General features: G+C 41.2%; 1 protein-coding gene and 1 pseudogene across 3 annotated transcripts in view; one reads left to right on the top strand and one right to left on the bottom strand.

Annotated features, from left to right (window-relative positions):
- COMMD1 (copper metabolism domain containing 1) overlaps positions 1-25,667 on the bottom strand; it is a 162,654-nt gene that overhangs the window by 101,762 nt on the left and 35,225 nt on the right. For 2 of the 3 annotated variants that reach the window (XM_053589871.1, XM_053589870.1), the window contains exon 2: positions 22,419-22,700. In XM_053589871.1, coding sequence (XP_053445846.1) covers positions 22,419-22,700 — 282 coding nt within the window. Of the gene's footprint in view, positions 1-3,063; positions 3,176-22,418; positions 22,701-25,667 lie in introns of all 3 variants that reach the window. The other variant, XM_053589869.1, reaches the window with a different exon arrangement.
- On the top strand, positions 550-3,055 carry LOC128584729 (polyhomeotic-like protein 1; annotated as a pseudogene).

Raw genomic sequence — 25,667 nt, 5'->3', positions numbered from 1 at the left:
TATGGTTTTAAATTAGTGACTATCTGAAAAAAGTGAATAAAAATTTCACACGGTATCTTAAAAGTACTAAGATAATGATTCTAAAGAAATACAAAAAGGATGAGCACATATACCAAATCAGGTGGTACTAAAATAAGTAGCAAAAGAAAAAATATGAATTTAGAAACCCCCCAAAAGAATAATTAAAATAAAAAGGAATCCTGGGTTACAATGATACTACCCTGTTTCCTCAAAAATAAGACAGTGTGGGCGGCGCCTGTGGCTCAAAGGGTAGGGCGCCAGCCCCATATGCCAGAGGTGGCGGGTTCAAACCCAGCCCCGGCCAAAAACTGCAAAAAAAAAAAAAAGAAAAAGAAAATAAGACAGTGTCTTATTTTAAGGTGTGCTCCCAAAGATGCACTAGGTCTTATTTTCAGGGCACGTCTTATCTTTCCTGTAAGTAGGTCTTATTTTTGGGAAAACAGGGTAGGTAAGCTTTGTAAAGAATGAATCTTTTCAGGCCCCCACCCCTCCAGGAAGGGGAGGAGGCACAGGGAGCCTGCCACGGAGGCCGAGTGAGCCCCCTGCCCAGCCTGGCGACTGGGGACCCAGGCACATGAGGTGAACACCCCCGAGGAGGACTTGGGTGCAGAGCCAGGTGCAAAGGTCTTGAGTCAGAGTACCAGCCTTGGGGACCCTGGACCACTATCATGGAGACTGAGAGTGAGCAGAACTCCAACTCCACCAATGGGAGTTCCAGCTCAGGGGGCAGCTCTCACTCAGCCCCAGATAGCTCAAATGCCACCGTATGAACGACAAGCAGTGCAGGCTCTGCAGGCACTGCAGCGACAGCCCAACGCAGCTCAGTATTTCCACCAGTTCATGCTCCAGCAGCAGCTCAGTAATGCCCAGTTGCATAGCCTGGCTGCCGTCCAGCAGGCTACAATTGCTGCCAGTTGTCAGGCCAGGTCCCCAAACACCAGCACTAGCCAGCAGCAGCCTGCCAGTACCCAGGCCTCTATCAATCTGGCCACTACATCAGCCGCCCAGCTCATCAGCCGATCCCAGAGTGTAAGCTCTCCCAGTGCCACTACCTTGACCCAATCTGTGCTACCGGGGAACACCACTTCCCCACCCCTCAACCAGTCCAAGGCCCAGATGTATCTATGGCCACAGCTGGGAAACCTATTGCAGGTAAACCAAACCCTGGGCCGGAATGTGCCTCTTTAGCCTCCCAACTCATTCTGATGCCCAATGGGGCAGTGGCTGCAGTCCAGCAGGAGGTATCATCTGCTCAGTCTCCTGGAGTTCATGCAGATGCAAATCAGGTGCAGAACTTGGCAGTGAGGAACCAACAAGCCTCAGCCCAAGGGTCCCAAAGGCAAGGCTCCACTCAGAAGGCCATTCCTCCTGGAGCCTCTCCTGTCTCTAGCCTCTCCCAGGCCTCTAACCAGGCTCTAGCTGTGGCACAGGCCTCTTCTGAGGCCTCAGGCCAGTCTCTCAATCTTAGTCACGCTGGTGGAGTCAGTGGGAATAGCATCCCAGGGTCCCTGGGTTCAGGTGGAGATGGCCAGGCCGCTGATGGTTTGGGTCAATTACCTTCCTCAGGAATGGGTGGTGGGAGCTGTCCTAGGAAGGGTACAGGAGTAGTGCAGCCCTTGCCTGCAGCCCAAACAGTGACTGTGAGCCAGGGCAGCCAGACAGAGGCAGATAGTGCAGCAGCCAAGAAGGCAGAAGCAGATGGGACTGGTCAGGAGAACGTGGGCATGAACCTGACATGGACAGCCACTCCTGTGCCCAGCCAGACGCTTATTAGCTCAGCCACCTACACACAGATCCAGCCCCATTCATTGATATAGCAACAGCAACAGCAACAGATCCACTTCCAGCAGAAACAGGTGGTAATTCAGCAGCAGATTGCCATCCATCACCAACCGCAGTTCCAGCACCGTCAGTCTCAGCTCCTCCACACAGCTATACACCTCCACTTGGCCCAGCAGCAGCAGCAAGCCACAACCCTCACTGCCCCTCAGCCACCACAAGTCCCACCTACTCAGCAAGTTCCACCCTCCCAGTCCCAGCAGCAAGCCGAAACCCTGGTGGTTCAACCCATGCTTCAATCTTCACCTGTCCCTTCCACCTGACCCAACCCCCAAGCCACCAATTCCTATTCAATCTAAACCACCTGTAGCACCCATCAAGCCTCCTCAATTAGGAGATGTCAGCTCCTTAGCAAAGATGTCAGCTACCCAGCAACCACCACCCCACATCCCTGTGCAAGTTGTAGGTACCCGACAACCAGGTGCAGCCCAGGCACAGGCTTTGGGGTTGGCACAGCTGGCAGCTGCTGTCCCTACTTCTCGGGGGATGCCAGGTTCAGTGCAGCCTGGTCAGGCCCATTTGGCCTCCTCCCCACCTTCATCCCAGGCTCCTGGTGCTCTGCAGGAGTGCCCTCCTGCATTGGCCCCTGGGATGACCCTTGCTCCTGTGCAGGGGACAGCACATGTAGTAAAGAGTAGAACTACCACCGCCTCACCTGTTGTAGCCCAGGTCCCTGCTGCCTTCTACATGCAGTCTGTGCACTTGCCGAGTAAACCCCAGACATTGGCTGTCAAACGTAAAGCTGAGTCTGAGGAAGACAGAGATGAGGTCTCCACATTGAGTTCAATACTTCCTGCCAAGGCATCTCCAGTAGCAGAGAGCCCAAAGGTCATGGATGAGAAGAGCAGTGTTGGAGACAAAGCTGAACCAGTGGCCAATGTGAATACTAATACCCCAGGCAGTGAACTAGTAGCCTTGACCCCTGCCCCATCAGCTCCTACATTAGCCACGGTGTCCAGACAAATGGGTGACTCAAAACCCCCACAGGCCATTGTGAAGTCCCAGATTCTCACCCACATCATTGAAGGCTTTGTTATCCAGGAAGGAGCAGAACCTTTCCCGGTGGGGTGTTCTCAGTTACTGAAGGAATCTGAGAAGCCACTACAGGCTGGCCTTCCAACAGGGCTGAATGAAAATCAATCAGGTGGCCCCTGGAGGGGAAGACAGCCCATCTGCTGAGTTAGAGAAGAAGGCAAATCTCACGTGCGAGTACTGTGGGAAGTACGCTCCTGCAGAGCAGTTTCGTGGCTCCAAGAGGTTCTACTCCATGACTCATGCTAAGAGGTACAATGTGAGTTGTAGCCATCAGTTCCGACTGAAGAGGAAAAAAATGAAAAGAGTTTCAAGAAGCCAACTATGCCCGCGTTCATAGGTGTGGACCCTGCCGCAGCTCCTCTGACATTGCCGGTGCTAAAATTCAGGGCAAACGCTACCGGGGTCAAGAAGACTCTAGCCGGGGTTCAGATAATTCCACTTATGATGAAGCACTCTCTCCAACATCTCCTGGGCTTTTATCAGTAAGAGCTGGGCATGGAGAACGTGACCTAGGTTGCTGAGTTATGACATAAAGTCTTACTGAAGTCAGGCCTGTGTCTGAATTCTGGCTCTACCTCTACTAGCTGTGTGGCAACTTACTGCACTGCTCCACTTCCCGGTTTTCCTAAGTGCAAAGTAAGGATAAGAACAGTGTATCTTCACTTGTCTTTTACTTGCCGGACAGAAAGCAAATGATATTAATATTTTTATTTTAATTATTATTGACTTAGCACCCCTCCTATACTTTTTGTCTTTAGGGTTGAGTTCATTAAAAAGCTCAAGATTGCATGAGAAACAGGAACATTCTCTTTGCTCAGAAAGGACAGAACTAACGGAACTTATAATAATAGTAATGACTGCTTATTGTTAACTACATACACATGTATGTGTCAATTATTTTAACTTTTTAAACCTCAGCTAGGAGAAAAAAAAATTATAGGTCTACATAGTATTAGATAAATTTGGGCAGAAATGAATTTCATATGGCAAATAGTCTGACTTTCTAAAATACTGTGCTGATAAGGTAATTTACATTAATTATATATAGTCATATTACATTACATATTTGCAAGAGCCGATAAACAAAGAACACTCTTAAGAGACTAGCGAGGAGAAAAAAGGTCTTGGTTAACTTTTAAATTATGTAGGCCCTGGTGAAAACCCTTGAAGAAATCGGTCTGGGTGAGTATTTTATGAGGAGGACCCCGCGGGCAATTGAAGCAGCTTCAAAAATACACTACTGGGACTTGATCAAACTAAAAAGCTTCTGCACAGCCAAGAACACAGTAAGTAAAGTAAGCTTACAGCCCTCAGAATGGGAGAAGATATTTGCAGGTTATGTCTCCGACAAAGGTTTAATAACCAGAATCCAGAGAACTCAAACGCATTAGCAAGAATAGAACAAGGGATCCCATCACAGGCTGGGCAAGGGATTTGAAGAGAAACTTCTCTGAAGAAGACAGGCGCGCGGCCTTCAGACATATGAAAAAATGTTCATCATCTTTAATCATCAGAGAAATGCAAATCAAAACTACGTTGAGATACCATCTAACTCCAGTGAGACTAGCCTATATCACAAAATCCCAAGACCAGAGATGTTGGCGCGGATGTGGAGAAAAGGGAACACTTTTGCACTGCTGGTGGGAATGCAAATTAATACAGTCCTTTTGGAAAGAGATATGGAGAACACTTAGAGATCTAAAAATAGATCTGCCATTCAATCCTATAATCCCTCTACTGGGCATATACCCAGAAGACCAAAAATCACATCATAACAAAGATATTTGTACCAGAATGTTTATTGCAGCCCAATTCATAATTGCTAAGTCATGGAAGAAGCCCAAGTGCCCATCGATCCACAAATGGATTAATAAATTGTGGTATATGTACACAATGGAGTATTATGCAGCCTTAAAGAAAGATGGAGACTTTACCTCTTTCATGTTTACATTGATGGAGCTGGAACATATTCTTCTTAGTAAAGTATCTCAAGAATGGAAGAAAAAGTACCCAATGTACTCAGCCCTACTATGAAACTAATTTAGGATTTTCACATGAAAGCTATAACCCAGTTACAACGTAAGAATAGGGGGAAGGGGGAAAAGGAGGGGAGGGAGGGGGGAAGTGGGTAGAGGGAAGGGGATTGGTGGGATTACACCAGCGGTGCATCTTACAAGGATATATGTAAAACTTGGTAAACAGTCTGTGAAGCTAGTGAATGATGCCCCATGAATATATCAATGTACACAGCTATGATTTAATAAAAATAAATAAATAAATAAATAAAAGTTCACCACCACAAAAAAAAAAAAAAAAATTATGTAGGCCCTGGCTAGGTGCCCATAGCTGAGTGATTAGGGCACCAGCCACATGCACTGGGGCTGGTGGATTCGAACCTGGCCCAGGCCTGCTAAACAACGACAACTGCAACAAAAAATAGCCAGGCATTGTGGCGGTGCTTGTAGTCCCAGCTACTTGGGAAGCTGAGACAAGAAAATGGCTTAAGCCCAAGAGTTTGAGATTGTTGTGAGCTGTGACACCATATCACTCTACCGAGGGTGACATAGTGAGATACTGTCTCAAAAAAAAAAAAAAAAATTCTATGTAGACCCTAAAAAGGAAGATCTTCAGAGGTATTCATAAATAACTACTTGGCTCGGTGTCCGTAGCTCAATGAGTAGGGAGCCGGCCACATACACTGAAGGTGGTGGGTTCGAGTCCAGCCCGGGCCTGCTAAAACAACAATGACAACTGCAACCAAAAAATAGCCGGGCAGCTCAGCCCCTGTAGCTCACGCAGCTAAGGCTCCAGCCACATACACCAGAGCTGGCAGGTTCAAATCCAGCCCAGACTAAAACCAAAAACTAGCCGGGTGTTGTGGCAGGTGCCTGTAGTCACAGCTACCAGGGAGGCTGAGGCAAGAGAATCACTTCAGCCCAAGAGTTTGAGGTTGCTGTGAGCCATGACAGCAACACACTGAGACTGTCTCAAAAACAAAAAAAAAAAAAAACAACTTCAAAGTTCTTCCTGACAGATTAGATTAAAAAAAAAAAAAAAAAAATCCAGTATAACATCCCTGGAAAGGATGTATATATATAGCATAGGATATACATATATATAGCATACTATATATACATAGGATATATAGAATATATATATATTTACTATATATATAATATAGGATATATATATATATCAACAAAGGATGTATATATAGCATACTAATCTATAGAGTACAATCACAAACCTTATAAAGGAATTCACTAGGCCGTAGTTAACACTTTAACATCTATGGGCATTTCCTTTAGTTGAAAAAGAGCCCAATGTGAGCTTTACTTTTTGCAGAGTACAAACAAAAATGTAGTCCCCTCCTTATCTATGGTTTTGCTTTCCAGTTGCAGTTACCCACAGTCAACCACAGTCTGAAAATAGGTGAATCCAGTACAATAAGATACTTTGAGAGAAAAAGACCACAATCACGTAACTTTTATTAGAGTATACTGTTGTACTTTCTCTCTTTTATTATTAGTTATTGCTGTTAATCTCTTACCATACCTAATTTATAAATTAAACTTTATCACAGGTATGTCTGTGTAGAAAAAAAAAATAGTATATATGGGTGGCCACAAAGTTCGTGTGCGCACTATTTTAAATTGCATACGAACTTTATGGCCACCCGTATTTAGGGTTCAGTACAATTGGTGGTTTCAGACATCTACTGTGAGTCTTAGAATGTATCTTCTATCAGATAAGGGAAACTTCTGTAAAATAGTTCCTCCAGTAGATTTAAGTCCAAACAAAGTGTAATGATTTCTTCTACAACTTCACAACATAAATATTACTAATTATAGGATAAAACAAAGAGCATTTCATGATTTCAGAAAAAAGTGAGATAAATTACTCATAAATTTGAAAATCTCAGTGAAATGGTAGTCTTTACTTTACAGAATGTTGCCCAAGAACCAAGAAAGAACCTGAAAACATTACCAACAAGTTTAATTCCAAACTTTATTCAATTTATTTTTCTTTCTTTCTTTTTTTTTTGCAGTTGTTTTGGCCGGGGCTGGGTTTGAACCCACCACCTCTGGCATATGTGGCCGGCGCCCTACTCTTTTAAGCCACGGGTGCTGCCCTTTATTCAATTTCTTAATCTACCTAATACAGTAGAGTATTTTCTTGGACACATGCCAAAAATGAATTACTCAAGCCCTCTAGCCCTTTGTATGATATTTCAAAACAAAAGCAAAAAGAAAATTGACATAAAAAATGATTAAAACAAAGAAATAAAGAAAAAGTAATTACTACTTTGAAGCTTAGAATGATTTTAGTTTCTTTCTTTCTTTTTTTTTTTTTTGAGACAGAGTCTTACTGTTGCCCTTGGTAGAGTGGTATGGTGTCACAACTCACAGCAACCTCCAACTCCTGGGCTTAAGCAATTCTCTTCCCTCAGCCTCCCGAGTAGCTGAGACTACAGGCGCCTACCAACACCTGGCTATTTTTTGGTTGTAGTTGTTGTTGTTCAGCAGGCCCAGGCTGGGTTAGAACTCGCCACCTCTGGTGTGTGTGGCTAATGCCCTAGCCGCTGAGCTACAGGCACTGAGCCATAAAGACATTTTAGGAAAAGGAAAACAAGGCATAATCACTGCAGATAATTTGGAAACTACTAAAAAGTATAAAGAAGAAAAATTACAGGTATCTCCATAACCTAGAAATAACCACTGTGAACATCTCTCATGTTTTTTCTTTTGGTATTTTTTCTTACACAAGTACATGTGTTTATAAAATGGATTATGATGGTTAAACAACATGGTAAATGTATTAAAATGTCACTAATGATTTTGTTATATGCATTTTATCACAATAATTTTTTTAAGTTTATACTATATTACACGTACAATTCTACATCTTGTTTTTCTCTCCACTGAACATTATTTTATGAACATTTCCCAGCATTAAATGTTCTATAAAAACACTTTTTTTTTTAAATGACTACAGAATATTCCAGAGTGGATATAACCATTTATGTAGTGTTTTCCCATTATTCCCATCTCTTCCATTTATTCCCATTTTACTGGATATTCAGTTGTTCAGTTTTCTATCATACAAATCCTACAAGAAATATTTGCATAATTTCAGGTTGTTTCCTTAAGCTAAATTTCTATGAGTACCTCTTCTTCCCCACAATACACACACTCAATTTTTCTATTTTAGACTTTTTTTTGGGTAATGAAAGTTTACATACACTGTTAAAGGCCACTTCCCCCCCACTTTATTCCATTGTTCTCTTTCCATTCCTCAGAGGTACCTACTATTATGAATTTTATGTTTACATTTCCAAGTATATTTTTAAAATGATCTGGATTTTCTTTAAAATTTCATTTAAATGGTATCTGTAAAGTACATTTACTCCCCTTTACTAGTTAGGAACCAAACTTTCAGCTATCAGCTATTTGGAGTCTAAAAAGACTCCGGCTTTAGCCCCACTCATCACGTCACTCTTAGATTCTGTATCAGATTCACAGACATGTTATCCTTTCTTAACATGGCTAATATTATCTTGGAGTTTCTATATGTTTTTTGATTTTTGTTTTCGTGTGTGTGTGTGTGTGTGTGTTTTGAGACAGAGTCTCACTTTGTTGCCCTGGTAGAGTGCCATGGTGTCATAGTTCACAGCAACCTCAAACTCCTGTGCCCACCACAACACCCAGCTAGTTTTTCTATTTTTAGTAGAGATGGGGGTCTCACTCTGGCTCAGGCTGGTCTTTAACTCCTGAGCTGAAGCAATCCACCTGCCTCAGCCTCCCAGAGTACTAAGATTACAGGCGTGAGCTACTGCACAAGGCCCCAGACCTGAATTTTAATCAAGGAATTACTAATGTGTACCCAGGTGAATTTTAGAAATTTTAGAACTGGTATGACTTAATGATACATTTGTGCCAACATTTTCCCTTTTGAATAACAGTGCCTATAGTGATTATCATATGCATGCCCAACCACCGCATCTTGTGGGGGTGGGGTGGGGTGAGGGTGGATGGAGTCGGGGGAGGTGGGGTGGCAGACAATTTGCCTCTTAAGTTTCACAGGTCTTCAGATAGAGATGTATTCAAGGAGCTAAAATTAAGGACCTACATCTGAGAAGCCTTATCTAAAACTGACCTAATTTAAATAAGAACATCCTGGATCGTAAACTAATGTTGTAAAGGAACGACTTTTGCAGGATACTGGAAGGGGGTGAGTATAATTTGGATTTGGGATGAATATAAATAATTTATGGCCACAGCGTGTATTGTAGAGATTTAAAACATGTTAAAGATTGGGTGTGGTGACTCACACCCATAATTCCAGCACTTTGGGAAGCCAAGGCAGGAAGATCACTTGAGGCCAGGAGCTCAACACCAATCTGGGCAACATGGTAAGAGCCCATCACTACAAAAACTTAAATTATCTGGGCATTGTGGTGCACACCTGTATATCCCCAGATTTTTAAAAGTATGTTCACAAATTCTTGGATACTTCCTTCAAAAGATTGAGCAATTTCTCTTCCGAGTGTGAGCTTAACTTAGTTCTTATAAATTTGGACTTTTATTATGATTCATCTTTAAAATTTTTGTTTCAACTAATTACTTTCTTCAAAATGACTATAGATGGCTCAGCGCCTATAGCTCAACAGTTAGGGTGCCAGTCACACATACAGAGCTGGCGAGTTCAAATTCAGCCCAGGCCTGCCAAACAACACTGACAACTATAACCAAAAAATAGCTGGGCGTTGTGGCAGGCACTTGTAGTCCTAGCTACTTGGGAGGCTGAGGTAAGAGAATCATGTAAGTCTAAGGGTTTGAGGTTGCTGTGAGCCGTGATGCCACAGCACTCTACCTAGGGTGACAGCTTGAGACTCTGTCTCAAAAAAAAGACTATCAAAGTCATTTTACAATGCATACACATATCAAAACATCAAGTTTTATACCTTAAATATGTACAAGTTTTATTTGTTAACTGTACCACAATAAAACTGAAGAAAACAATTCTCATGCTCATGAAAAACAAAGAAACATATCTGATGAGATTGGCGAAACATGACAAGTAAATGCAGTTTAGTTAGTTTAATTAGCAATTTAGTGGTACTTTGGATTAGACCTGTGAACAGAAAAGGAATATGAATAGAAAAACTGGTGAGGGCGGCGCCTGTGGCTCAGTGAGTAGGGCGCCGGCCCCATATGCCGAGGGTGGCGGGTTCGGACCCAGCCCCAGCCAAACTGCAACAGAAAATAGCCGGGCGTTGTGGCGGGCGCCTGTAGTCCCAGCTGCTCGGGAGGCTGAGGCAAGAGAATCATGTAAGCCCAAGAGTTAGAGGTTGCTGTGAGCCGTATGATGCCACGGCACTCTACCCGAGGGCGGTACAGTGAGACTCTGTCTCCACGAAAAAATAAAAAGAAAAATTGGTGAAATATAAATAAAATGTAGAATTTAGTTAGTTACAAAGTAGCAAATGATTATATCATACTGATTTTATTCATCCAGAATGAAATGCCTTAATTACTTTGGGGAACTGTTCCTCACTTATTACCTTGGTCAAAAGACTGGGCAAATACTATCCTGATTCCAATAAACTTAAACTATCCTAATTCTAGCAAACGATTACTTCTCTATGAGTAGCCCTATGACCTGAGCAGGGAAAATAATACTCTACCTTTGACCAGGCATGGTGGCTCATGCCTATAATCCTAGGAGGATTAGGGAGACCAAGGCAGGTGAACTGCCTGAGCTCAGGAGTTTGAGACCAACCTGAGCAAGAACAATACCCCATCTCCACTAAAAACAGAAAAACTAGCTGGGTGTTGTGGCAGGTGCCTCTACTCCTAGCTACTCAGGAGGCTGAGGCAAGAGGATCTCCTGAGCTCAGGAGTTTGAGTTTGCTGTGAGCTATGATGGAATAGTACTCTATCCCAGGTGACAGAGTGACAGTCTGTCTCAAAAAAAAAAAAAAAATTGACAATGACTCTTTTTTTTTTTTTTTTTTAAATTAGAGACAGAGTCTCACTTTGTTGCAGTTGGTAGAATGGTGTGGTGTCATAGCTCACAGCAACCTCCAGCTTAGGCAATTCTCTTGCCTCAGCCTCCTGAGCAGCTAGGACCACAGGTGCCCACCACAATGCCAGGCTATCTTTTTGTTGCAGTTTGGCCAGGGCCGGGTTTGAACCTCCCACCCTTGGTATATGGGGCCAGCACCCTACTCACTGAGCCACAGGTGCTGCCCCACGATGATTCTATCTTTAATCAATATACAAATACTGGGAAAACAGAAATACCTGTAGAGATAAGTCTGAGCCTACTAGACCCCATCTTAACATGAACACAGCCCAACACAGTTAAGAGATATCTGAAGCCAGAAATCACATTTGGGGTCCATAAGTATGTAACCCATTATTCTCCTTTTTTAGTAAATTAAGTTAGTTTGACACTAATATAGGTTTTTGTTTTCTAAATCTAATTGTATTAAAGAAAGAAAGGCTCAAAATGTCCTAGGAATTCATGACAGAAGTATTCAGTAACATGGGCTTTGAAGAAGTGCAAGGATTCCATCAAGTAAAAATAGAGATGGATTGTTGTGACCGCATAAATGATCATTCGAGACATGGATTGACAGTACACACTGCAAGAGGTGAAGCTAACCATAGATGCAGAATAGCACTGAGCATTTCTCGCAGAGTCTTTTTATTGAGAAGATACATAATGGGTGGAAAGATTACTAAGCAAAGACAACAGGGGCTGGGTGCTCAGGGAAATGATCTTATAGGTGCCAAAGAGTATGTACTCAAGGAAATGATCTTCAAGGGTGGTAAGAGAGTATATGCTTAAGGAAATGATATTCAAGGGTGGTAAGGGAAATGATCTCTTAAATACTACATGCAATTTTTCTCCACTAATCCTTCACCTGCCATAAAATGCTCAATGTTTAACCTTAGCCTTACTATTACAGGACTGAACTTTGCTCCTCTGGGATTACTGAGTTACTTGGTGGCTTGCCTTCCAAGTCACAAGAGATTTCCAGGCTTGCCAGGAGAATGTCTTGTTCTCAGTAAGTCCTCAGATGAGTTATGAGATTGGTGACTGTTGTAGTAAGTATAATGTTCAATTCTCTACAATGGATAAAGAATAATCCATGTAGCAATGGGAAAGAATATGGCATGTATGGAAAATGCATTCCAGCTTGGTTGTACGGTATGATATAAACAAATAAGGCATCATGGAATCCTTAAATGATATTCCTACAAGACTAGGTTGTTTTTCCTAGACTAAGAAAGTACATATGTGTGAGAGGGGGCAGGTAACACAGGATGAAAGATCAAATTCATTTTGTGATCAATACTGTTTGGATGTCACCATTCAATTAACTATGTATGCACTTGTTAGCTTTATTCATAATTCAGTTCAGACTTTTCTACTGTATCCACAAGACTATTAGATGACTTATTAAAAATCAGATATACTGAGCTGGGTGCAGTGGCTCATGCATGTACTCCCAGCACTTAGGAGGCAAGGCGGGTGGCTTGCCTGAGCTCACAGATTTGAGACCAGACTGAGCCAGAGTAAGACCTCATCTCTAAAAATAGCTGGACATTGTGGCGGGCACCTGTTGTCCCAGCTTCTTGGAAGGCTGAGGCAAGAGAACTGCTTGAGCCCAAAAGTTAAAGATTGCTGTGAGCAATGATGCCATGGCACTCTACCAGGGCAAGAAAGTGAGACTCTGTTTAAAAAAAAAAAAAAAATCAGATACTTCCTTCCTCTGTTGTTAACTTTTTTTTTTTTTCCGAGACAGAGTCTCACTATGTCACCCGTGGTAGAGTGCCGTGGTGTCATAGCAACCTCAAACTCTTGGGCTCATGGCTCAGCACCTGTGGCTCAATTGGCTAAGGTGCCAGCCACATATACCTGAGCTGGCGGGTTTGAATCCAGCCCAGTCCGCCAAACAACAATGACAGCTACAACCAAAAAATAGCCAGGCATTGTGGCAGGCACCTATAGTCCCAGCTACTTGGGAGGCAGAGGCAAGAGAATCGCTTGAGCCTAGGAGTTGGAAATTGCTGTGAGGTGTGATGCCATGGCACTCTACCCAGGGGTGACAACTTGAGGGTCTGTCTCAAAAAAAAAAAAAAAACAACTCTTGGGCTCAAGCAATTCTCTTGCCTCAGCCTCCCAAGTAGCTAGGACTACAGGGGCCCAGCCACAATGCCCAGGTATTCTTTTAGTTGCAGTTGTCATTGTTGTTTAGCTGGCCCAGGATAGGTTCAAACCCACCAGCCTGGGTGTATGTAGCCAGCACCCTACCCACTGAGCTATGGGCACTGCCTGTTGTTAACCTCTTATCTACTTAGGTTAATAATCCTGCTAATAAAGAAGAAATTCAGCTGGCTGGGCGCCTGTAGCTCAGCAACTAGGGGGCCAACCACGTGCACCAGAGCTGGAGGGTCTGAACCCAGCCCAGGCCTGCCAAACAACAATGACAATTACAACAAAAAAATAGCTGGGTGTTGTTATAGGTGCCTGTAGTCCCAACTACTTGGGAGGCTGAGGCAAGAGAATTGCTTAAGCCAAGAGTTTGAGGTTGCTGTGATGCCACAGCACTGTACTGAGGGTGATACAGTGAAATTGTCTTTAAAAAAGAAAAAAAAAGGAAGCAGCAGAAATTCAGCTTATACATCAGTTAATCTGAGCAGGTTCCTAGTGACTACCATTCACTATTGCCACCTGCATCTTGGGTGATAGTACTGAGCTCTCTTTAATTAATTGTACACCAAGTTATCTAGAAAGTTTAAAAACATGATAAGCTGGAAACTTATCAGCTTCCAGGCCAGAAGTTCCACTTTGTTTCCACAGAATCATAACTGATTTTTTAAAAATTCATACAAAATGTTAATAATGGCCTTGCAGGGCGGTGCCTGTGGCTCAGTGAGTAGGGTGCCAGCCCCATATACCGAGGGTGGCAGATTCAAACCCAGCACCGGCCAAACTGCAACAAAAAATAGTTGGGTGTTGTGGCAGGCGCCCGTAGTCCCAACTACATGGGAGGCTGAAGTAAGAGAATCGCCTAAGCCCAAGAGCTGGAGGTTGCTGTGAGCTGTGACGCCACAGCACTCTACTAAGGGCGATTAAGTGAGACTCTGTCTCTAAAAAAAGAAAAAAGAAGAAAAGAAAAAACAACAATGGCCTTGCACAGCATATAGAAAAATTAACTCAAAATGAGTCAAAGACCTAAACCTAAGAGCTAAAACTATAAAACACAGAGGAAAAGTTTCATGACTTAAATTTGGCAATGATTTCTTGGATATAATACCAAAAGCATAGGCAACAGAAAGAAAAATAAACTGGAAAACATCAAAATTAAGAACTTTTGGACATAGAAGAACCCTGTCTGGTGAGTAAAACACAACTCACTACAACTCAACATCAACCAAAAAAAAATGTGATTAAAGAATAGGCAAAAGACTTGAATAGACATTTTTCTAAAGAAAATATAAAAATGGCCAATAAGCTGATAAAACATACTCATTATAACTATTCATTAAGGAATTCAACTCAAACTGCTATGACATACCACTTTATATCCTCTAGGATGGCAATTATTTAAAAAAAAAAACAAAACAGAAAATAACTAGTGTTAGTGAGGATGTATAGATACTAAAAGCTTCAGGCACTGCTAGAGAGAAGATAAAATGATACCACCTCTGTGGAAAACAATTTGGCAGTTCTTTAAAAAGTTAAACATAGAATAATCATATGACCACCAAGCCCACTTGTAGATACATATCCAACATAATTAAAAGTAGAGACTCAAATAAATATTTATACTCCCACCTTCTTTGCAGCATCATTCACAACAGGCAAAGGTGGAAACTATCCATCAACAGATAAATGAATGAACAAAATATAGTATATTCATACAACAGAATATTATTCAGTCTTAAAAAAGAATGAAATAATCCTATGTACTCAATCTTGATATGAGGACAATTAATGACAATTAAGGTTATGGGGGGGAAGCAGAAAGAGGGATGGAGGGAGGTGGGTGGGGCCTTGGTGTGTGTCACACTTTGTGGGGGCAAGACATGATTGCAAGAGGGACTTTACCTAACAATTGCAATCAGTGTAACTGGCTTATTGTACCCTCAATGAATCCCCAACAATAAAAAAAAAAAAAGAGAAAAAAAAAGAATGAAATAGGGCAGTGCCCATAGCACAGTGGTAAAGGCACAGACCACATGCACCAAAGGTGGTGGATTCGAACCTGGCCTGGGCCAGCTAAACATCAATGACAACTCCAACCAAAAAATAGCCAGGTGTTGTGGCAGGCGCTTATGGTCCCAGCTACTTTGGAGGCTGAGGCAAGAGAGTCGCTTAAACCCAAAGAGTTTGAAGTTGCTGTGAGCTGTGACTCCACAGCACTATACCAAGAGCAACACAGTGAGACTCTGTCTCTAAATAAATAAATAAACAAATAAAGAAGAAAAAAAGGAATGAAATTCTAATACATGCTACAATAAGAATGAACCTTGAAGTCACTACATTAAGTAACAGACCAGACATAGGCTGGGTTACAGAGTACCTGCCTGTAATCCCAGCACTCTGGGAGGCCAAGGCAGGAGGATCCCTTAAGCTCAGGAGTTCAAGACCATCCTGAGCAAGAACAAGACCAGGTCTCTACTAAGAATAGAAAAATTAGGCAGTGCCTGTGGCTCAGTGAGTAGGGCGCCGGCCCCATATGCCGAGGGTGGCGGATTCAAACCCAGCCCCGGCCAAACTGCAACAAAAAAATAGCCGGGCGCTGTGGCAGGCGCCTGTAGTCCCAGCTGCTCGGGAGGCTGAGGCAAGAGAATCGCGTAAGCCCAAGAGTTAGAGGTTGCTGTGAGCCGTGTGATGCCACGGCACTCTACCCGAGGGTGGTACAGTGAGACTCTGTCTCTACAAAAAAAAAAGAAATATTAGCCAGGTGTTGTGGCAGGTGCCTGTCATCCCAGCTACTCAGGAGGCTGAGGCAGGAGGATTGCTTAAACCCAGGAATTTAAGGTTGCTGTGAGCTAGGCTGATGCTACAGCACCCTACCCTGAGCAACAAAGTAAGACTCTGTCTCCAAAAATAAATAAATAACCAGACACAAAGGACAAATATTGTATGCTTCTATTTTTATGAGGTACCTAGAACAGAAAAATGCAAAGAGAGACAGAAAGCAGAACAGAAGTTACCGGGGGCTGGAAAGAGGTGGCAAAGGGGAGTTACTATTTAATGATTGTTGAATTTCTGTTTGGGATAATGAAAAAGTTCTATAAATAGATAGAAGATTACTTAATACCACTATAGTACACACATAAAAATGGTTAAAATGGTAAATTTTACATTATGTGTATTTTGCCACAATTTTTTAAAAAAGTACTAAGAATGGGCTTGAGCCAGAGAGGCCTTCTACATTTATCTTGGCAGTAGAGCCACGGCATACGTGGAATGAAGCCCATTGCCAACCAGCTAGTACACACAAATTAGACAAACATAAGCAGTTCAACATTGCTGGGCAGGATACACTGTTACCCCGATTAGGACAAGGAACTTAACATCCAAGAATTGCTTCCAAGTCCTCTTAAGGCTTGGTTTCCTGGCACCCTCTCAAGCACCCCATCTGTCCACAAGAATAGAAACAGACAGTCTGAATGGCTGAAAGAAGTCCGACACCAGGGGCTGCATGTCAACAGGCTACTAGCCAGAGTCTGAAGTGCCAATCAATGCCTTGTTCTCAAAGGGTCAGTGAGTTTGCAATGACATTCATCTCTCTCTCCCCTCTTTAAATCTTTTTATTGAAGTATAATATACATATAGGAAGGACACATCATAAGAAACAATGAGTTTTTAAGCCTTTAAGGAAAAATTTAAGTTCAGTAATTTCAAATGCATGTCTTTATAAATATGGAGTTTAAAAGTAAAATTGCTTCAGCACAAACAGCAGTTTTTAAACTGCCAAATGCTAAATAAATTCTTTTCCTTTATTTTTTCCCCAAGTGGAGGGGCTAATTATAGCTATCAAAAAATTTAAGGTGAATATTATAAGGTCAAATTAGCAATTTGGTGGTTTAGCAATAACTACCAAATTTTTTTCAGAACTCAGTCTATAGGATTACCAATTTATACTAACATATTCATGCAAGAAAAAAATAAGGAATTATTCCCAATTCCTCACTTTCTCTCATTCCCTACATCCCTTCCAAGTTATCTCAAAGCAACTAATCTATATTCATATATATATCCTCTATCTGCTCACTTGCCTTCACTTTGACAGTTAAAATTATCTCCATCTTCCTTGTAATTAGTATTTCACCTGGACCACAGTACCAGCCCCCCAACTAGTCTCCTAGTTACACTACTCCCAACAATACTGACTTCTATTGTCATCCTTGGCTTTGGCAAACAAATTCTGGAACACAATAAAAAATTTTTTTAAGAAAAGGGAACTGTCACAAATGAAAAACAAAAATGGAAATGTGAAATAGAAATTATCAGAAATTAATGTAAACTCATTTCTATTATTTTTTGGAAGTAGACTATAAGTATTGGTTCCATTCATTTCTGCATACCTAATCTTAACAGCATGAAGGATCAAGTTTTTTAAAATTTCTTTTTTGCCTTGAGATCCCATTTTAGCTAATTACCATCACATACCCATTTAGAAACAAAAGAGAATTGTTTTTAATGTACAAGAAAAAAAAAAAAAACCAACCCAAAATCCCAACCTTAGTGATTTTTTTCTGGATCTCAGTATTCTGGCTTCACTCTTGAGAATATTATCATCCATTCCCTACAGGTAAATCAAAGTGATCCTGTTAGAACATGTATCACATCGTTCCATTGTTTGAAATCCTCTAATGGTTTCCCATTATACTTAGAATAAAATTTAAATTTCTTTCCAAGATTAACTTCTTGCCTTGGCTGTTCCCTCTGCCTGTATTTTGTGCCCCTAGATCTCCTGAGGCTTTCTCTTTCTTGTCATTCAAGCTCAGCTCATCTACTCAGAAAAGCCTTCCCTCACTCCAACTGAAGCAGAAGCCCCTCACTTTGAGGGAGAGTCTGAGCATCTGCAATATTTTTAAGCTCCTCAAGTGAGGGTAACATATAGTGATGCTGTGAACCACTACTCTATATAAGTCTTGCTTTTGCTTCTGATGGTTTTTCTGCCAATTTACTTCTTGCTACTTCTTACTGCCTGTGATTTGAAAAAATGGAAAACCACCATGTAAGAAGTGGTGAGACAGAAATGCCAATCATCAGGAACTATACTAAACCACTGCCAGAAGTCACATACAAGTGTTAAATGCAAGGGTACGTTCATTGTTTTAGTTGTTCTTATTTCCCAGCTCTCCACTCTGGATTAGAAAGTTGAAGTTGTGAGAAAAATCAAGTGCAAATGTTTCCTACCAAGACCTGGCTTCCTCACTGTCCTGAGTAAAGATAGTTATTCCATCTTTTTTTATTATATTAACTTTAATTTTTTTGGGGTAGTTTTTTTTTTTTTTTGGCCGGGGCTGGGTTTGAACTCACCACCTCTGGCATATGGCGCCAGCACCCTACTCCTTTGAGCCACAGGCACCACCCTTAATTTTAAATTTTTTTAGAGACAGTCTCACTCTTTTGCCTGGACTAGAGTGCAGCATCATGATCAAAGCTCAGGGCAGACGGACACTTGGGCTCAAGTGATCCTCCTGGCTCAGCCTCCCTAGTAGCTTAGAACTACAGGTATGCACCACTACGCCTAGCTAATTTTTTAAATTTTTTGTAGGGGTGGAGGTCTCACTATGTTGTCCAGGCTGGACTCAAACTCCTTCATGACTTTTCTGGATTTAAGAATATATTTGTATCACAAAGGATTTTGTTATAGGTTAAAGTGCAATTTCAATCATTTTTATAACAACCAGTTTTCACTACTTTGAAATATAAGAAATGCAGAAAATATTGCACATATTAAAAGGTACAATTTTGTAAGTTTTATTATTTTTATTTTATTTATTTATTTTTGAGACAGAGCCTCAAGCTGTTGCCCTGGGTAGAGTGCTGTGGCATCAGAGCTCACAGCAACCTCCAACTCCTGGGCTGAAGTGATTCTCCTGCCTTAGCCTCCCAAGTAGCTGGGACTACAGGCGCCCGCCGCAACACCTGGCTATTTTTTTGGTTGCAGCCATCATTGTTGTTTGGCAGGCCCAGGCTGGATTCGAACCCTCCAGGTCAGGTGTATGTGGCTGGCGCCTTAGCCGCTTGAGCCACAGGTGCCGAGCCCAATTTTTTAAGTTTTGACATAAATATAATACCTTGTGAAACCATCACAACAATAAGCAAAACGTCTTTATCACCCTAAAGTGTCTCCATGCACCTCTCTGTAATCTAACTCCTTTTTCCTTCCCACCTTTCTTACCCAGGTAAAATGCTTATTATTTTGCATTTTCTAGAATTTTATATAAATAAAAACATATATTATGTGCTCTTTTTGTCTGAATTTTTTAACTCACCAAATGATTTTGAGATCCACATATTTTATGTCAAAAATTATTTCCTTTTTATTGCTGAATGGTATTCCTATCAATGCTTCTGATTATCATATTGCATAGCTATCACATTTCCTTAACATAGAATATTGTGAGAAGCTAACAAAAGTTCTTCAGTATTGGTGCCAATGGTTTTTGGGAAAAAAAAAATCCATCTACCAATCCTCAGTTTAGTTCTCACTTCACTATTTATTAATGTCTAAAGCAAATCACTTATCTGTCTCCACTAGCTTCTCTAGAAAATAGGGACATACCAGCTCATAATTCACCTATGTAAATTAGAAGATTGCTTAAGGACACTGTGTCTTCTAAGACCTATTGATTCTATGGAGATAGGTAAATCTTCTAAGCACATAGCTATGCCTATTTGTTTACGTATTGTCTCCAGCTACTTTTGAGCTACAACAACAAAGTTGGGTACTTGCGACAAAACCTGTATGGCTAGCAAGCCTAAAACATGTGGCCTTTAAAAAAAATCTTAGGCAGTGCCTGTGGCCTAGTGGGTAGGGTGCCAGCCCCATATACCAAGGGTGGCGGGTTCAAACCCAGTCCCAGCCAAACTGCAACAAAAAAAAATAGCCAGACGTCGTGCTGAGAGCCTGTGGTTCCAGCTACTTGGGAGGCTGAGGCAAGATAATTGCCTAAGCCCAGGAGTTGCTGTGAGCTGTAACGCCACAGCACTCTACCGAGGGCGATAAAGTGAGACCCTGTCTCTACAAAAAGGGAAAAAAAAATAAAAACAAAAAATATCTTGTCATTTTGCTCTAAACAAGGTTAAGAACAGCCCTCTGTTCCCTAAATATATTAATTGTAACACAAGAAAATAAAAACGCGCATTATAAAACCCAGTTCAAGAAATAATAGGAAAAAGTCAGGTTGAAGGAATACTATAATAACTTTCTAGAAGTCTTAAAATAGATATAGGTATGTTTTCATATTTCTGCCCAAATGTTAAATAATTAAAGACAAAATTAAATAATCACTACTGCCAGAAAAAAAAACAATGAATAGCCTATAGAAACAACCAGTGAAACTTAGATATCTAAGTATACTTTTGCAACTTTTTAATCCATCAGATTTTCGGTATATGTGTATGTGCCACATAACATAACTGTCAAGAAAATAAACTTTAGGATCAGACAAATCAATCAATAAGTACAAGGAGCACTATTTTACAATCATTGAATAAAAGGTACTCCAAATTTACTTTCTTAAAGGTTTTTCGCTTTTTTTTTTTTTGAGACAGAGTCTCAAGCTGTCACCCTGGGTAGAGTGCTGTGGCATCACAGTTCACAGCAACCTTAAACTCTTGGGCTTAAGCGATTCTCTTGCTTTAGTCTCCCAAGTAGCTGGGACTACAGGCACCCGCCACAATGCCTGGCTATTTTTTTGTTGTTGTTGCCACTGTTGTTTTAGCTGGCCCAGGTCAGGTTTGAACTGCCAGCCTCAGTGTATATAGCTGACGCCCTACTCACTGAGCTACTGGCACTGTACTTAAATTAATGAACTATCTTTTACACTTTTATTCTTTATAAGTGAAGCTTATATGGAACTTCAAATACTGAAAATCCTAAAGAAACTAAAAAAGGAAATATATGAGGAAACTTGCCAGTTAAAAAATACTCTCATCATTAAAAAGAAATAAATTTCTATTATAGGATATAACATGTAGAAGCATTTATTTGATTATTTATTTGAAAACAAATATGATGGGCGGCGCCTGTGGCTCAGTCGGTAAGGCGCCGGCCCCATATACTGAGGGTGGCGAGTTCAAACCCGACCCCGGCCAAACTGCAACCAAAAAATAGCCGGGCATTGTGGCGGGTGCCTGTAGTCCCAGCTACTGAGGAGGCTGAGGCAAGAGAATCGCTTAAGCCCAGGAGTTGGAGGTTGCTGTGAGCTGTGTGAGGCCATGGCACTCTACCGAGGGCCAGAAAGTGAGACTCTGTCTCTACAAAAAAAAAGAAAACAAATATGATTAGCTAATTCAGTGATCTGAGTTTTCTCTTCCTAATTATTAGGGATTTTTTTTTTTTTTCAGACAGAGCCTCAGGCTGTCGCCCTGGGTAGAGTGCTGTGGCACCACTGCTCACAGCAACCTCCAACTCCTGGGCTCAAGCAATTCTCCTGCCTCGCCTTCCAAGTAGCTGGGACTACGGTCACCTGCCACAATGCCTGGCTATTTTTTCATTGCAGCCATCATTGTTGTTTGGCGGGCCCAGGCTGGATTCAAACCTGCCAGCTCAGGTGTATGTGGCTTGCGCCTTAGCCACTTGAGCCACAGGTGCCGAGCCTATCAGGAATTTTTTCCCAAGAGATAAAGGCAGGTCATTAAAAATCTGATCTGGCAGTCATTTGGGGCACAAACTCAATGACTTCAAGAAAAATCATGAAGATGCCAAATTGCTAAAATAAGTATGGAAACTGTAAGGAAAAGCAGCACTGTTCTGTAAAATATCAAGATCAAATTGAGCATTATTTGCAAGCTCAAGGACACTAATCTTTAGTAACAATGCATTAATATAATTAAGATAAATTGCCTCCCGTATCTGAATGACTATAAAAATAACTGAGTGAGATAGTTTCGTTCAGTGTTGTTTAATCTCTATTGTTGGTTTTTATTTAGTATCTTTATTATTGTCTTGGAGAGTCTAACCAAATTCCAAAGATTCTGAGATATAACCAAAATGCTATAATGACCAACCTCAGTGAAACCACCATACTGACCCATTCATTCTGTCCTCTGAACACTGAGGCTGGTTTCCAGACTGTCCACAACATGGAGTATTAAAATTTTCAGATGATTCTACCTCTAAAAAAGGATTCTAAGAAACAGTGTTTTCTCCTATTATCCCTGCAAAGAAGATTTTTATATAAAAGTCAATCTGAATATATAGGCTAATATGTAAAGAAAAATATAGTTTACAAATGGAAATTGATTAAACTTACCTGCCCAATTTTTCCTAATTCCAGCTCTATTATGGCAACAGGGGTGTGAATTTGAGCTGAGTGCCTTGACTGAGACTTGCCATCAACTCTCCAGCTCAGGCCCCGAAGCTCACTGTTCCAGCGGCTCTGGTTCATGAGGCTTTCTCGGATTTTTGTCTTGTGGCTCTTCCAGAATTTGGAAATGACAGCAGCTTGGTCAGATGTGATTCCACCTTGCTTTTTAGTTTGAGCAGTCAAGAATGCCTCCAGCTGGTTGAAATCCATGTCTGCAGATGCAATAGACTATAAAGATGATAAAAAGAGTAATGAATTTAATTTAGTAGATAACTAGAAAAAAGATAGCTTCTTAACTACAAATCATTATTTTGAGTATTTCTTTTTTTTTTTTTTTTTTTTGGTTTTTGGCCGGGGCTAGGTTTGAACCTGCCATCTCCGGCATATGGGACCGGCGCCCTGCTCACTGAGCCACAGGTGCCGCCCTATTTTGAGTATTTCTTAATTCACTGAAATAAGTTTTCAAAAAAGGTACCAGGCCAGATGCTGTGGCTAAGGCCTGTGATACTACCACTTTGGGAAGCTGAGATAGAGGATCACTGAAGGTTAGGAAACTAGTATAGGCAACCTAAAAGACCTCAACTCTACAAAAAAAATGTAAAAAAAAGAAAAAAAAATATATATACACATGTATGTATAACCTTTGCAAACATTAAATGTCAGAAAAGCTACTATTAAAAATTCTATGTCGGGTGGCGCCTGTGGCTCAGTGAGTAGGGTGCCGGCCCCATATGCCGCGGGTGGCGGGTTCAAACCCAGCCCCGGCCAAACTGCAACAAAAAAATAGCCAGGTGCTATGGCGGGCACCTGTAGTCCCAGCTACTCGGGAGGCTGAGGCAAGAGAATCGCTTAAGCCCAGGAGCTGGAGATTGCTGTGAGCTGTGTGAGGCCACGGCACTCTGCCAAGGGCCATAAAGTGAGACTCTGTCTCTAAAAAAAAAAAAATTCTATGTCACTCTAAATCTATATCAGTAACTAGAATCTAACTTTTAAATATCCAGTTCTGTATAGGAAAAATAAAATTAAATTTTTGTAAAATAATAAACCGGGTGTGGTGACATGTGACTGTAGTTCCAGCTACCTGGGAGGCTAAGATAAGAGGATTGCTTGGGCTCAGGAGTTTGAGCACAGCCTGGGCAGCACAGCAAGACCCTGTCCCTAAAATTAAAATCATCATAACAGTAAATAAACAGAAAAATGTAATTAATCAGTTCTGTGATGAAATCTTACATAATTTCATAGTGCCTTACAGCCAAGCTTGGTTTATTATACAACAATGGTACAAAACTGTGTCCATAAGAAGCACTAAATAAACGGTGTTAAATAAATGTATTATTTTATCTTTGAAGACCCTCTTTAGCTGGATAGCCCTTTCATAATAATAATACACTGAAATTATATACTACTTTGTACTTTTCCATAAATTTTCAAAACTTAATTGCCTCTGAATCTGGGTTCTCCATTCTAGCATCCAAGAAAACACAGTAGCTATTATTATATGTATCAGCTCAAGCACAATAATATGCTTTAAATTTATACAGTACCCTTTAACCTTTCAGAGCATTTTCACAGACATATCTCAATTTATTGCACTTGGCAGATACTGCATTTTTGTACAAATTGAAGTATTGTGGCAATCCCACATCAAGCAAGCCTATCAGTGCCATTTTTCTTATAGGGTGCACTCACTTTGTTTCTTTCTGTGACAATTTGAGAATTCTCACAATATTTCAAACTTTGTCATTATTATTTTATCTGTCATGGTCATGGTGTTCTGTAATCAGTGATCTTTGATGTTACTACTGTAACTGGAGAAACCATGAACTGCACCCATAGAAGACAGCACACTTAATGAACAAATAGTATGTGTTCTGACTGCTCCACCTACCAGCTCTCCCCAGGTCCCTCTCCTCCATCTCAGCCCTCACTATTTCCAAGACATGCCTGTATTACTTCACTTGCTATCATAATCTACTTTCAAAGGCAATGAGGTGGTCAGAAGTATTACAGTTCTCTTTCCTCTCTATTTATAGAAAAGGAGACTGAAGCATAGAGAAGCCACTGACTAATATGTCCTGAAAGCTCAGTGAGATAACTTGCAGAGCAAAAGCTGCTCAACTGGCAAGCCATGTTTCCCTCTGATTAGTTGTCATAGGTGACTAAAGAAGCAGACTCTGTTTCACTATACTAGTGAGAAAAGTCTAAACTGCTACCTTCTGCCAAGAATGATACCAAGATGCCAGTACCTAAGGAGCAGCTACAATGCTTCAGTTGTTAGCCTTCAGAGATTCTGAAGACACATCGAACAATATGAAGAGTGTCACCGCAAACTTTTCACTTAAGGTTTGGCTGATTCAGTGGTGAATATATAAGGATTATCACAACCTAGAGGTCCAACTAGTTCAGTTTAATATTGAACAGTTTAATAAAGATATGACTGAGAAAGCAGGTGGAGTCAGATTAGAGTGCACCAAAACCCAGAAGTTTAGAAATTAATATATAAAGGCAATGGGGAGCCACTAAAGGTTAGATAACTGGGTAATGGTAACAGAAGCTATGGTTTAGAAAGCAGAACACGAGAATATTAAGTGGATGGACTGAAGTAGGAAATTGTCAGAAGGCTGGAGCAATGGAGCTTTGTAGAGGACAAGTTAATTATTTAGTCCCAAGGCAGGCTTTCCCTTACCTATTCTTTAGTATATCCCTATTCTCTTCTGGCCATGGGGACCAAAATAAGTTCCAAATCAGACAAATCATAATATCCTCCTTTTTCTGAGCATACTGAATGATCCAAATCAACTTCCAAAAGGGCTTATCTTTTGGGGTATGGTACCAGAAGATGTGAGGCTGGAGTTACAGATAGCCATTTTCTTGGACCTTTTGGTAAAAAAGAATAAAGCCAAGCAGAGATAAGATGGGTTCTAATGGGGTTATATCCCTGTACTATAGTCCCGGAGGTCCTGGTTCCTATAGACCTTCCTATAATTCTGAGTGTTCTCAGCATCTTTCCCATCTGTAGATACTCAAACGTCCCAGCTACTGTTCAAGATAGCTTAAGTTCTTATCATTTGGAAACAAGAGTCCAGACTAAAATCAGTAGCAGCAGTGAGAACAGAGAAATGGCAAAAAGTGTACATGTAGAGTATAGGTAGAGGCAGGAGGAGTGGAGCTGAAAGAAAAGCTACCTTTCATTTC

Source organism: Nycticebus coucang, chromosome 4 (genome assembly GCF_027406575.1).
Source record: "Nycticebus coucang isolate mNycCou1 chromosome 4, mNycCou1.pri, whole genome shotgun sequence".
Classification (NCBI taxonomy): domain Eukaryota; kingdom Metazoa; phylum Chordata; class Mammalia; order Primates; family Lorisidae; genus Nycticebus; species Nycticebus coucang.
This window is presented reverse-complemented; position numbering and strand designations above follow the sequence as displayed.